The 14,692-nt window shown below is 37.9% G+C and overlaps 1 protein-coding gene across 4 annotated transcripts in view; it reads right to left on the bottom strand.

The window, feature by feature from the left end:
• Nucleotides 1–538: 538 nt before the first annotated feature.
• LOC139980020 (cholecystokinin receptor type A-like) overlaps nt 539–14,692 on the bottom strand; it is a 108,843-nt gene continuing 94,689 nt past the window's right edge. For all 4 annotated transcript variants that reach the window (XM_071991365.1, XM_071991366.1, XM_071991367.1 and 1 more), the window contains 5 exons: nt 7,244–7,948; nt 6,044–6,300; nt 5,160–5,277; nt 4,248–4,567; nt 539–3,375 (listed from right to left, as the gene is read on the bottom strand). In XM_071991365.1, coding sequence (XP_071847466.1) covers nt 3,139–3,375; nt 4,248–4,567; nt 5,160–5,277; nt 6,044–6,300; nt 7,244–7,631 — 1,320 coding nt within the window. In that variant the 5' untranslated portion in view covers nt 7,632–7,948 and the 3' untranslated portion in view covers nt 539–3,138. The remainder of the gene's footprint in view (nt 3,376–4,247; nt 4,568–5,159; nt 5,278–6,043; nt 6,301–7,243; nt 7,949–14,692) is intronic.

The following is a 14,692-nucleotide window of genomic DNA, read 5'->3' as shown; positions in this document are numbered from 1 at the left end:
TTTGTTCTCTATTGATCTAAATCAACTTCCTAATAGAGAAGTTGTCCCTAACTTTTTAAAAGATTAAGTGCCCCAAATCCTAATTGTGTGCCCAACCCCCTATGTTCAGAAGGGTTAAGTAAGCATTGGCTAAAAAATATTAGAAATAAATACAAAAACCAAAAAATAGAACGAGAAAGAAAGAATTATAAAATCAATGGTGCATTTAGTGGAGAAGTACTTCCGGCCACTTTCGTTTCCTCCAATAAAACAATTAAAACGGTTGCGTTAAAAAGAAATATATGAAAACGTAAATTATATATATATATATTTTTAATTGTACAAATAATGATACCGAACATTCAAGGTTTACAGATGTAAATATACACCCATTGGCGACCTTCGATGGTAGGCCTGTATTAATTAAATTCCTAAAGTTTTGTCATAATATTAACATCAATAATAATGTTAACAATGGAACATCATTATTCCGCTATTCACGCTCCCCAATACTTTTAATCAGGTCAAGTTTTCTCATCCAGCCATACATCTGAATAACTGTGGGGGGGGGGGGGGGGATAAACATAACACTTTGGATTTTTTTTTTAAAGAAGGCCCACTTGTGATAGGATATTTAACATTTCAATTTTGAAATGTTGAATTGTCTATTCCTTACATGTAATGTAATGTTTCCGCATTGGTCATTGGAGTATACTCACGTCGGCCCGCAGACTGGCGGACTGGATACACACTTTCACTGCGGCTCGCAAGATCAATTTCAGTGTCTAACCCTAATCTATAATGCATGAACGAATTATAAGTTAGGTCATTAAAAGGATTTTATGTTGGTTGAAAATGATTGTTGGACGAACTTGCTGGAGTGAAATGTTTCTGAATCTTTAAGGCGAAAACCACATTCAAATAGCATTTCTGTAACGGGAAGATATGAATGCTTCAAATTTTGTGATATTTCTTAAATGCATCTGGCAATAACATTATGGATGTCATCTGGGCACTCCAGCTTAAAATGTATTTATTTTTCACTTTTCGATCATTTCTTTACAGAGGAAAATAATATTTAAAAAAAAAACATTTTTTAAGCAGCCGTATATCAAGTTAGGGGCAACATATTGAGATGGGGTCTTCAACTAACAGTGTAGAATATATTTTTTCCTCTTCACTCTAAGTTTTAACTTTATTTGCCATCAGAAAATCCTTTTAAAGCTCACAAGTACTAACCTCGAGATTACTAAAAGTTACAAAGAGCTTTTAATATAATTTTTCTGGTGCTTCGGAGTCTCGACGTGCACCCAGACATTGAAGAGAGCGTGCTAAAACAGAAGGCAATTGAGATATCATATTTTCTGAATCTTTAAGAAGAAAAACACATCCTGGGCGCATTTCAATAACGGGAAGATATTAATGCTTTCAATTTTGATATTAAATGCATCTGGCAACAACATAATGGATGATGTCATCTGGGCACTTCAGCTTAAAATGTCTTTGTTTTTATTTGTTTGCTTTTTAGAAATAATTTCATGGCGCTTCTCTGAGCGCTTCTCTGAGCGCTTCTCTGAGCGCTTCATGGCGCTTCTCTTTCATGGCGCTTCTCTGACATTTAATATCGATTGGGTGAAAATGTTTAAAGGGTCTTCGACAGTGCAATGTTCCTTATGAAGTTTAAAGCATCAGTTTTGTTACTTGACGTTAAGCATATTTTGGCTCATGTCGATGACCCTTAAAACAACCATTTTCTGTCATTACTTATTTTGCGATGAGTATGTCTTGGTCTTTCTACATACATCAAATTCACTCAATATTAATTTGTAAGTTGTTCCGTAGATGCGCTGTAGGTCTATATATACTCCCTCTACTTGCCCGCCAGTGTGCGTTCATATGTCACTTTCGCGACCAACAGGATAGGTGCTCCTTCGGCATCTCAACCCGACGACGTCTTCGAAACCTCAGACTCACTGGTGCACACGGTGCGAGCCTGTCTGTATACATATTGATTAACCCGCCCCTGATTCTATTTCGTGTATGTATGTAAGTTAGGCTAGGCCTCAGATCCAGTGCACCTGTCACGACACTGCTATAGTGCTGTTTATAAAGTTTCTAGCCAAACAGGGAATTGAGATTTATAAAGAAGCGGATATTTATTCTTTATAATATTCGACATATTTGCTAACATATTAATTCTTTATAATATTCGCCATATTTGCTGACATGTGAGTTTCCCAAAACGACAGATATAAAGGTTCATATAAGGTTAACACTACCGGGAAACTGCTTCCTAGGCTATTAGTATTACATTACAAACCAACCAGCTGCTTAAAGCGAATTCCAAACTGATGACGTAATGGTTACGTTGCCTCTTAGCTATCCGTTTAGTAATAACCATGCTTAAAGTAAAACCTCTAAAGTGGAATAATAAAATGAAATTATGTGATCTAGTTCTTGAAAATAATGATCCGATTGAAGTTTTACTTCGGTTATCGTTTTGGTATGTAATTTAACATCAGGCTTTATCTTAGAAGATAATCGGTCTTTGTAGACCCGTGTCCTGCTCTAGCCAAGCGGATACGGTAAACAACGTTGTTTTTGCGGAGAAAATTGTGATTTAAAATGTTGTGGTGCTGGCAAGTTCAGGTATATTTTCCATCTTCTTCTCAGTAAACTATACTAATGTTGTTTGTATATCTTTCTAAGATGTAAGTTAACACCAATATACAGTCTCCTTGCAAATAATGTGTGGTTGTAGACATGCTGTGGAGCTGTTTCACACATCAGCGTCAGTCCATACGGTTAGCATTGTGAATCATTAATGTGCCTAAAGATTGGAAAGTGTTACTCGCATGTTACGAGTCGCTTGTCCACTAAACAAGTGTTTGATCTAGAAATAGCACCTGCAAGATACCTGTTGCTAGCTGACCGTTATACACAGAAGGAGTATGCTTTTGTTTTGACTCTCTCACCCTATCTATTCCTATAATATACAATTCACTGGTTGCACGGCACAATCAGTTTTTCCTTTTCTCTCTCCAGCCAAAGCTCTACATCACGCTAAAGACGACGTAACCATGACGAAAGGTGTATAAATAAATTCTCGCGGAATCGGTATCAGTTACACTAGTGACTGTCATCGTCTAATTGTTGCTTTCAATCTTCCTCTCCGGATGAAACGTTTGTGTAGTTGGTAGTGGAGTCTGGCGGATGATGCATACGGGTCCTGTGTGTAGTAGCGGACCCTACCGTTGGCTTGACATCCCCTTTCACTGGTCCAGTGCAACATTTGAAGACTTCTAAGAAACCGTTACGGAAAGATCTATTCATGAAGCAATAGACGATTGGATTCACACAGGCCGAGGCGTAGCTCATCAACCTTATGACCAGCAACTGTAAGAGGAAAAAAGAAATCATTATAGCATACTAAGCAACGTGTATGTTGATGTTCAAATCGAATATTATCAGCAAGACCGATATGTCAAACGACATAAAAACCAGGCGCGTAGCCAAGGGGGGGGGGGCGAAGGGGGCAGCCGCCCCCTCCCCCTTGGGCATATTTTTAAAAAACATTTTTAATGTCTTTATGATATCGCTAGTATTTTCAAAAGAGAAAATGCTAAGATACAACTTACAAGGCCTGGGAAGTGCCATTTCCAGCGATCTGGGAGGCATTTTCAGCCAAAATCTTCTTGTACGCTTCACGCCAATCATGGTGGCGCTACGCTTAGATAGTTTGCAATGCCGAATCTACAGTTTCGCCCCTCCCTTGGCAAATTTCTGGCTACGCGCCTGATAAAAACCAAGCACAGTTTGAAGGTATAACATTGTCCGATTCTATTTTATTTAGTTTTTAGCCTTAAATTCTTATATTATAATATTAGTATATGTTAGTCCTAATATAGCGATAAACGGTTTAAGACACTGACAAGTATAAATCCCAGGAAACTGTTTGAATTTTGGGAAGTCTGCCATTTCATGTGATGTTTTGAGAGCAGCTTTGAAAAACAATGGATTAACATTAAACTATAGCCAAATGTACCTGAATTGGGAAGTCGGTTTGGGGGTTAAACTAAACAGAACATTGATACATTGGAACTAATCGTGTTTTCAAGATAAATATTATAGACTCGGTCTAGCAAGTACTTGACCTGCAATCAACTGTATATATTTCCATCCACTTTTATATTTGGCATATCGGAAACGAAAACTCTGCGTATAAATAAGGCATCCTTCAGAAATCATGTATATTAGCCTATACTCACCATATGCGGGAAACGTCTCACAAGCTTCAAAGCCCTTGCCCGGTTCACCACGTACCACATATTCAAAATCCAAGTCGGTGTCCAAGCAATGAAGAACAATAAGACCAAGACAATCAGCATCCGAACGACTCGCTTCTTGGCATTATTCGAAGAAGTGCTCCGTACTGGCCCCATATTTCGGGTTGCAACTTTTCCGGACTGAGGGCGATAGATAGCTTTACTGTTGTTTTTCAAGAATGGGTCGTTAGCGTTCGAATCAGGAGACATCGTTGTAGCTGAAGTTCGAAGATCTTTCATTGGCGTTCCATTTTCTTCTTTCTCTGAGGAATTAAATTGCAGATGATATGTTGTTTCCATGTTTCTAATGTTGGTCAAATATGCTATATAGATAAGCTTTATAGAGAGACATATATGCCTATCCATATTTCCTCGTGATTGGTTCCATTTGTTGAAACTGGGCAGTTGTAGTCATAAATTGCCGTATACTGCCAGTTGGACAAATGTAACATGTTGAGTTTAACTTAAAAGTTGCTTAATATAACTGTAAATGTATACTCTGTATTTACACTTACATTAAAACACAATTCTCTCTCTCTCTGTATAAATATGTTTTCCTCTTTAGGTAAATTTTTGACATATTAAAATGGAAAACATTTACAGCTCAATTTCTATGACGACATCACTCTATTGTTGCCAGATGCATTCACGAGATTTGACGAGGGAAAAAAAAACTAATTTCTGCACACAACCTGTTATGAGGACTTAGATTTATTTTAAAGATACAGACAATTTCTAGCAATTTTCTGTCAAGCAATTTATTTTACCAACAGGAATATCCATTTAATTTAATTTTGAAACTAGTTTGTATTAATATCATTATTATTTTAAATTATAAGCATTATAAGCATATACCTTTTGCTGTGGCTCTTTTCTCCGACACAATTCCTCTCCAAAGTTCCAATATAATGAGTCCATAGGCAAAGAAGAGACACATGACAGGCAAGACCATGAAAGCGATAAATAGGTAGAACTATAGGAGAGAAGAGACGAAATATTGTAAGTACCGACATGACAGAGAAGGGCCACACAATTAATGAACATTAATGAACTATACCAGAATATAATAAAACACATTTCTATTGGCAGGAACAAAATATATACTTTCCTAACTATCAGCATGGCTTGTGGTAATTTTAAGTTTTCTCAGTTTAACACGTTTAACATATTAACATGAGAAAGAACATAACTACATGAGAAAGAACATATTAACATGAGAAAGATAGGAACGTGAGTACATTACAAATGCGTGCTTACAATTTCTGCCATCATTGGTAGAAAACGAGTACGTATAGAATATATAAGCTGGATATATATACCACTGCTACGTGTATACAAAAGTTCTGAAGAGAGAGAGAGGACTGCCTTCTATACTCAGTAAACTATACTTCAGTTGATTGCAGGTTTGACCAGATTTCGGACAAGTTTATATACAGTGTTCTGCCTTTTGGCTAAGATCATGTGTAGCTTTATGTTCCCCTAGCAGGGAAATCGTGATATACACCTGACGATGATCACACAATCGCGGTCTCGATGCAAGGGGACTGGGGTTGAGAGCGGATCAGTCAGTTCTTTGTTTGGTGCCCAGGTTCTTTCCTCGGTGACTTTTCCCCCTCTAGTCCCCGCTAGTGTCGCAAGCTCGTTTTCATGCATTTTGATGATGGTTTCTGATGGTCTGGAATCTGTTAAGAGCATATACTCGGTCAAGTTAGTTTGACCGTACATAATTGTATACTTACCGGGTGGATGTATTCCATTACTGGCCCCCAGGCATGTCGGCATTTGTATTTCATGTTTTCCTTATCATGCAATATCAACTTGGGGTAAATGAGATCGGGAAGTCCACAGATGAGAGAAACGAACCAGACCAGAGCGACAATTTTGAATGCACGTGACTTTGTCTGCCAAGCTCTAGATGCGAGTGGGTTACAGATGGCGTGATACCTCTCTAAGGCGATTGCTACCATGGTCCATACAGAAACCGACACTGACACAGCTGTAAAGATTAAAGACGATATATCGATGGAAGCCAAGTTCGACGACGATATATCGAGGAAACTGTTCTTTTGAGGTATTTATATTTCAAATTCATTCAATGCAGAAATCAGTATTGCCGCTATCTTACTTATATAATATCGTTACATGTAGTCAACTGAAAATGCGCAGTTAGTGCAAATGATTCGCCTTGTTATTTTATTGTAACGCGTTTGCTTTAAAAGTCGATTATCCTTCTTGTGTCAAAATTAGGATATCTCCCAAAATGGAGCCAAGATCATTCTTAGCTTGTTTGAAGGGAGTTTATCATCACATAAAGCCTCTGTATTATATACTTTAGATAAGGACTGTGCCAGTGTTGTTTTTTGTGTGTCTCCTTGCAAAGGTTAGGATCAAAATGGATAACACTATGTTTGGATTTGGTGGGATGGGCTGGGATACGAATGTGGTGGGGTGGAGTGGAGTACATCAATGCGTTGGAATTCGCATCATGTGGTGAGTAGTACGCGCACCTAATATCAGACTTGTAGCGGTATATCGTACTCCGTTCTCGTGTTCAAGCAAAGTTGCGTGCGTGTGATTGTATTCGTACGCATGGATTTGTATACTTGTTCTATAGGGAAATTTTTGGGAAATTTTGTCATATATTACTTATTCTTGCTCCAGCTTAGAGCGTTTTACTCGTATTCATACCGAAGGAAAAATTTGATTTGTATTGTAATTTAAGTTGTTGCACTCATACTACAAATGTGCCTCATGTTAGCACGATCTTTGTGCGAATGTGTTTAGCCGGGTTCGTTTTCAGTTCATGGCCAATGGGCGGTGCGTACAAGACTAGTGAATGAATAAACAGCAGCCATTGCATAGATGAGTGTACAATGGCATATACGAGTTTCGTAAAATAACATTTCTTTCGGAGCATTGGTTTAAAATATTCAACTTACTCATTGTGTACGAGATGAGTTTACACATCACTGGTCCGAATATAAAATTGTGTATCAAGTTCCCTACCAGCGTAAAGGGCAGACATACACAGATGAACATGAGATCACTGACAGATAAACTGAATAGGAAAACATTGGTAACGGATCGCATCCTCTTATTCTGGATAAGTGTTACTATAACCAAACTGTTCCCAATAACGGCTAACAGGAAAATAATAGAGTACATAGTGATAACTATGACGTTCATTACGGTTTTGCTAGCGCCACCACCGCCAGCACTATTAGAGGGCGTTGTACTCATTGTCGTGTCGTCCACGGCAGAGTACATGGTTATGTTATCGTATACCATTGTTTGATACATTATCCCTCCTTCGTCTGCTTCCGTCATGGTGACAACTTTTGCTTTAACTGCTGCCGACGTCAGATGACGTCAGTCGATGAATATTTATAATGTTAAACTGAGAGAAATCTGCTTAGAGATAGTTCCAGTCGATGAGAATTCCCGCTTTTTTCAGTCATTCAAACACCAATGATCAACGTATCAACGAATAACCACCAATTCAGCTAGTGAATGTTAAAATCTAAAGCATAGTTGACCAATCAGATAATCTGGATTCAAACAAACGTCACTGGCATCGCAGCCAATCAAGGTCATAAGAGCTTTTGGTAGATGTCGTCTGATCGTCTCTCTGTCAAAATATCAACCTGAAAGATACAATCACAATGACAAATATATGAAATGATCTGCTGTAAGATTTCAAACAATGCTCTCATTTTCATGCTTGTATTAGATTCGTCATGATCACGTGGTCACACGCAGTAACGACGTAACGTGACTGGGAATGAGAACAGCTCTGATCAGAGGGATTTTGGAGATTAATGGGGTGTTGGGGGTGGGGGGGGGTAGGGAGAGGGTTTCAACCCCAGGGCTAAATGATAATTATGGGATGTATATGTATTTTCATACTTAAAGAAAATGGAACACTTCACAAAGGTGGCCTGATATTCTAATTGTCCCTGGGTTCCGACGTGTATCGGTACATTGAAGTAACGTGTAGCTTAGTGTGCCCCTATACCTCTGCCTTAGGCGACTTTTCTTTAAATAAAAAAGTTTGTGTCCAGGAAAATTGAAATGAATCCAACCTCACGGGAGTTTTCAAGTGAGTTTCCCAAAACAGGTGGAAGAACCAAACTGTTGATAATAACAGCCTGTTATAGATGTAAAACCGGTATCTTTATATATTGCATTAACACAACCCCTTGATTCCATTTTATTGCAGATTTATTACTCAGCCTTTTCTTATCATATGGAATGGTATTATTTGACCTCTACAAAAGTACATTATCTATATTTAGGATTCAAAAGACCAGGCTTGCTCACGTTCTATAAGTGTGTTTCCACGAATGCTTAATGCATTGTTAATGGATGACACTTTAATTAATCGTGTACATCTGTATGTCTTCATAATATTTAATTTAAATGTTTGCTTCGCACAACTGTAGATGTAGATATGTCACTGTCGAAAAAATGTTGATGTAATAAACATTGTAGTCTCTCGTTTACCAAAATCAGTTTGAAAATCGTGCTCGAATATAATTATGCTCCATAACAAAGACAAGTTAAGTCGAATTTGGAAAACTTTGAATATGTGAATAACGATCTGGTCTCATCGAGATTGGAACACGACGTATATATATTATATATATATATATATATATATATATATATATTGGACTGCGATACACATACAGTAATACAACAAATATACAGCAAGTTCTACAATTAAGAAACTTATCTTCTCACTTGTAAATTAAATATATGGATAGAGTTAGGCACAAATGAGTATCTGTAGCGGCCCCTAAGTATACGTGGTGGGCATAAACGCAGTCCAGAGCGGTTGTAATTATAGTGCTGAAACAAAGGGTGTGTTGGGTCTTGCACGATATGTTTCAATTTATTGCAGACCCTCTCATGATACAAGTACTCTAACGATGGTAATTGAGCACCTTTTACACACTGAGCAACTTTCCTCGATATATATATATATATATATATATATATATATATATATATATATATATATATATATATATATATATATATATGTACAGGCGCGTATCCCAGGGGGCGTTGGGACGCGCGCCCCCCCGGGTAAGAAAAAGAGGAGAGAAAAAAAGAGAAGAAAAAAGGAAAAAAGAGGGGAAAAAAGAGGAGGAGGAGAGGAAGGAAGGGAAAAGAAAAAGAAGGAGAGAAAAAGGAGGGAGTAGAAGATAAACGCCAAGACACCGGGAAGAGAAAGAGGAACAGTGACATCATTACAGCGCTGAACCCTATTATATACACATGGCCGGGTAGCCAGTGACGGATCGAGGATTTCGGAATGGGCGTGCGCCTCACCCTACCCCTTACACCGACAACTCCATTTTTGACGTTTCCATTTTTCATCTCTCACTAATGTATCTATAGATATATATATACTATATATGGTCTATCATAAAGCGTGTGTGTGTATGGACGCCTTAAACAATTGTGCTATGAAACCAACTGTGGCTGGTCTCGAACTCGACCGAGTCGTCGGGGAACATGACGCATTTCGGGAATGGGGCGACCGCCGCCCCCCCCCCCCGAGCATATTTTTTTTATGATATCGCTAGTAAATTCGAAATAGAAAATGCTTAGATGCAACTTACAAGGCATGGGAAGCGATCTGGGAGGCATTTTAGGCCAAAATTTTCTTGTACGCTTCGCGCCAACTCGTGGTGGCGCTACGCTTAGATAGTTTGCCTACAGGCTTCGCCTCTCCCTTGGCAAATTATTCGCTACGCGCCTGTTCGAATTTGTAAAGCAAACAGCAGATATCACATCATATCAGTGAGCATGAAAATGGCGTTCCAGGATGAACAGCCTCAAAACTGTCTATGTGTGTAGTGTTCGGTTTCGGAAATATCTGGTATTTTTTCATTTCATTCAACGAAGTTTTATAATAGCCGTTATAAGAGGTTTTAATATTTGTACACCAATACATGGGCGCATATCCTGGCGGGGACAGCGGGACGCTTCCCCACCAACTATTTTAGTGGCGGGGACATGATATACCGTGTCCCTACCAAGTTGTCTTGACCATTGTTGCATTTAAAATTCCCCTGCATTGAACTTTGGCGCAGTTTGATCCAGCATTGAGGGCATGGGTTATTACATTGCATGCCATCATGTACCGTACGGTCACAGAAAGTTGCGCAGTATACCGCAGGATGCTCATATAAACAACGAATTGTCCTATGTAGATGGAGAAAAAGCATGGAGGTCCAATTATGTCAAAACTCTCTTTTACATTAGTAATGGCGAATTAGTCGGCCAAGCTTAGAACTTTATTTTAATTACCAAGAAGATTATTTTTAAACTATTCATTTCCTTTAGCTACATCATTGCAATGTATTTTTCTTTCAGTATAGGTGCCCGAAAAAATCTCAGCATATTGCCCGAATTTTCAGAAAGAAATATTTCGTTAGGCCCCCCCCCCCGCCTCCTTGACCTATGTGTGTAGTGTTCGGTTTCGGAAATATCTGGTATTTTTTTCATTTCCTTCAACGAAGTTTTATAATAGCCGTTATAGGAGGTTTCAATATTTGTACACCAATAAATTAACTGTGTCTGAATTTTCGAAAATTCCCTGACCAACATTCTTCATCATACTTCCCTCTACTCGTGCAATTTTGACCAGTCTGTTAGGGGTTCAAGGAGGTTTTTCTATATTGGTTGTCCATAGATGAAATTTTTTGCAACATTATGGGTATGTTTTGAAGTGAGTTTAATCACGAGAAATGTGAATTTTCAAATTCTGAACAAAAAATGGGCTTAAAACCTTCAAAAGTGGGGCTGTCGGGTATTGTGGGCCGTTACGTAGAATCACCTACAAAAAGCAATGATCCACAGGAGATGCGATGAGGTCGAACATGATGTGTGACTGATGACAATCTTCAAAAAGGTTATGGATGAGGAAAAAAACTATTGGGAAATACTTGGTTCTCAGGCAAAAGTGTACATCTGGTTGGTCATTTTCAAGCCCGAGAAGTGTCATTTCCGGTGATCTGGGGGGTATCAAAACCAGAAATTTTCTTGTACGCTGCGCGCCAACCGATGGTATAAATATATATATATACATATTTATATAGCTACATATATATAGCTTGGAGGCAATCGATTTGGATTATCGGTAGTTAGAACTGAAAGCCATTTTTTATAAAGTGACCCTTTAAGTTAATCGGTTAAAATTTCACTGAAAGTAGTTATTACAAATTAATTATAATCATTTCAGACAAGACTTGTCTTGGTCTTGTCTTGGTCTTGTCTTGGACAAGACAAGACTTGGTCTCTCACACTTAGTGTGAGAGACCAATTCGAATGCAAATCTGATCTCCGGGCAGAGGTCGCGTCACTTCTTCACGGGCCTCTCTATATATACAGTTGACATTGCTGAGTTGATCATCAAAAGCAGATAACATACTCCGTTTAACTGTGCACATCACGGACAAAGAATATCGATGAAGGAACGAGAGGAATATTCAAAGTGACATGAGACATGTTACTCAATGCGAATGCACGTAATGGATGACACAGTAGATAAGGCACGATTCTTTAATCTCACCGACCACATTTCATCTTCTCTGAAAGTTACATAGGTTATGTCTTCAACTAGATTAGAATCGCTACGTCACGTTTGGCACGAAGACTCTGTATTCGAATGCTATATATATATATATATATATCCAACTTGAACTTTTATCTTTAGCGTGAACAGTAATTTCATGGAGGATGTTGAAAGATTGGTAAAGTATTAGAGACAAGCCACGCACACAGAATTTGTGTCTAGCGCCATTATGTCTTAATTCCACTGCAGGCCTTTGTTACCTTTGTTACTTTGTATCGAACAGTACTAGTTCTCTTTTAGTGACACATTTGCCTTACTCTAGAGAACAAACATGATGCTAACCAATACATATATATATATATATATATATATATATATATATATATATATATATATATATATTCTCTCGCAGGAGTAAAGATGATAAGGCACTCTTCAGAATGTCGGGAGTGACAGCACAAGCTGTAATCTACTTCCTAAAATTTCTATACACAACAGGCCATTAAATTTCTTTCACCCTGCGCCTTTCACCATGTATATTATTTGAAAGATATTTATTTTAACCACAATATCCGGGAAAAAAATGATTAGGTACTTTGATCTTTCATCACTTTCATAAAATTTGCGTACACACTGTCTATGCATTTTATCGAAGTAGCCTGTCGTCGTGTAATGTAAATAAGGGATACATAAAATAGGGTTTATTAGTGGCTAATCACGGTATTGTTTCCGAGTAGATAGCTTCATTGGTCTAGCATCGTTGAAAACAGTATATCATGGCACGAGTGTGATCTTGAAATAAGTCGTGTTTGCACTGTTCTTTCGGGATATAAGTTATAGGGCATCCTCATAAGATGTTATCTAAAGTTATTTATTAAACTTCTTCCGTTTTTGACCCAACAAAATGGAGCTATATACAGTTATAACGACCTAGGTTGTGTTATAGTTACCATGTACTGAGAAAGAATATTCCCTTCTGGAGAAAAATAATAATAATAATAATATTGTTTGGTGATAAATTCTACTTCGAATGTATACATTCACCCACTGATCGAATAGTTGCCGTAATTTAAAGACAAACGTACACTGAACGGCTTAATAATTGACATAAGCCTAAGTAAATTTGAGCGATATTTAACCTATTTGTTTTATATTTTATTAATCTCAGTAGGGCTTTGGTCCAACAAAACTGCATTCCATACTAGAATCCAATAATATCGCATCAAAAATTGAAAAAAAATATATATATATATATCTATATACAAAAGCCTTTCACATGAAACAAAACAATACATAATTGTTTGGGAGTGACTATAATGTGATCAGGACACAGGTGTAATTTGTGCATTGTGCGGTTCTTCACGTTGTACGGTGAAGCTAAATGTCATATTACTTGCAGCCTTAATCGAACAGGGATGTAAGAAGGAAAGATTAAAAAAAACTGCGCAACATATTTTACCTGTTACTTGTTGTAGTAAACGTGAAAAACGGAAAAAAATCGAAAACATTGGATGTCAAAGACTAGTGTGTGGATATTATTCAGTGGTGTTTATATGTGATAACTATCAAACGTGAGGTGGCACAGAACCGTTGGGGACTGGGGTCTTCCCCATACAGAAGAGTGTAGCTTTCTATATGCGGGGGTGGTCCAGATGGAACATTGGTAATTTCTACTATTTTATGTTCTAAGTTCTACTATTTCTAATCAGTACGAATTTCAGTGTTTCACATCAAAGATTTCCAGACAAAAAACTTGATCTTTTGATAACCAGCCTGTACTGCACACCTTTTTCAAGTCGGTGAAGTGGAGGGGTGGGGGAGGTGGGGGGGGGTAGGCGGAGTATTTAGACTCTACCACTGCGTACGCTTATGCTATAAAATGACTCATTTGAGTGGTTTACTCCCGTTCACAAGAACCGACAAAGGGCTCTGTTAAGTTTTCTTTTGTCGTTTATCCTCCTTTTTGTTGTTGTTAATCGAATGAGATACTGGCGTCTTATGACCAAAACCGTATAGTCCGAAAGACAAATAAATAGATTAGTTCTCGTTAACTGATTAAATGCCAGGATCAATACAACAACATATATACATGTTACAAGATAATATGATTTAAGACATTATATATAACATTACAGTACCTCGGTGGGATTTTGATACGGACACGTGTGACTAGGAAATCTGTCAAATTTGACGCCTGCTGTCGATGTTATCTACTGATTTGTAGAGAAATTGCGCTGGTGAAGGGAAAACCCCGGGAAATTGGACGATGAATGATATATAAGCACTTTACCGAGAAAAGTCAAACTCCTACAAACTTAGACGCAAATGTTTCATGAAGTGATTATAAATTATCATATATGGGGGTATAATTAGCCTGGTTGCTCGATGCAAAATAACCATTTAAAACAATATTTGTTAGGCTAATTACTATATATCTTTATCTTCTAAGGTGTTCTAGGTCCATACGTGGTAGGGAAGGACTCAGTCGCGGTATGATGCTGGGTCAGAGAGTGTCTGATGGCGCCAATTTCTTCTGCATCCCGAAAGATACTAGTAAATCGTCCGATCAGGGGGGAAAAGTGCCGCATGTTCAATTAAGGCGCCAGTGACCCCTGTTGGATCACTATACCAATATCAATATATGCTACAGTCTGCCAGTGTATATGCATACGGTGCTGATACTATTGAAACCATTAATATTTTTAAAAGTGTTAAAAATGTCGTCCTTTCGTTAATGATACAATGCTACAATAATATTTGGGTCTATGAAAGTATTTACTTGACAAAACAGCTTCATTAC

The sequence above is a fragment of the Apostichopus japonicus genome, chromosome 14, assembly GCF_037975245.1.
Source record: "Apostichopus japonicus isolate 1M-3 chromosome 14, ASM3797524v1, whole genome shotgun sequence".
NCBI classification, from domain to species: Eukaryota; Metazoa; Echinodermata; class Holothuroidea; order Aspidochirotida; family Stichopodidae; genus Apostichopus; species Apostichopus japonicus.
Note: the sequence above shows the minus strand (reverse complement) of the source record. Positions and strands in the feature narration are given on the sequence as shown.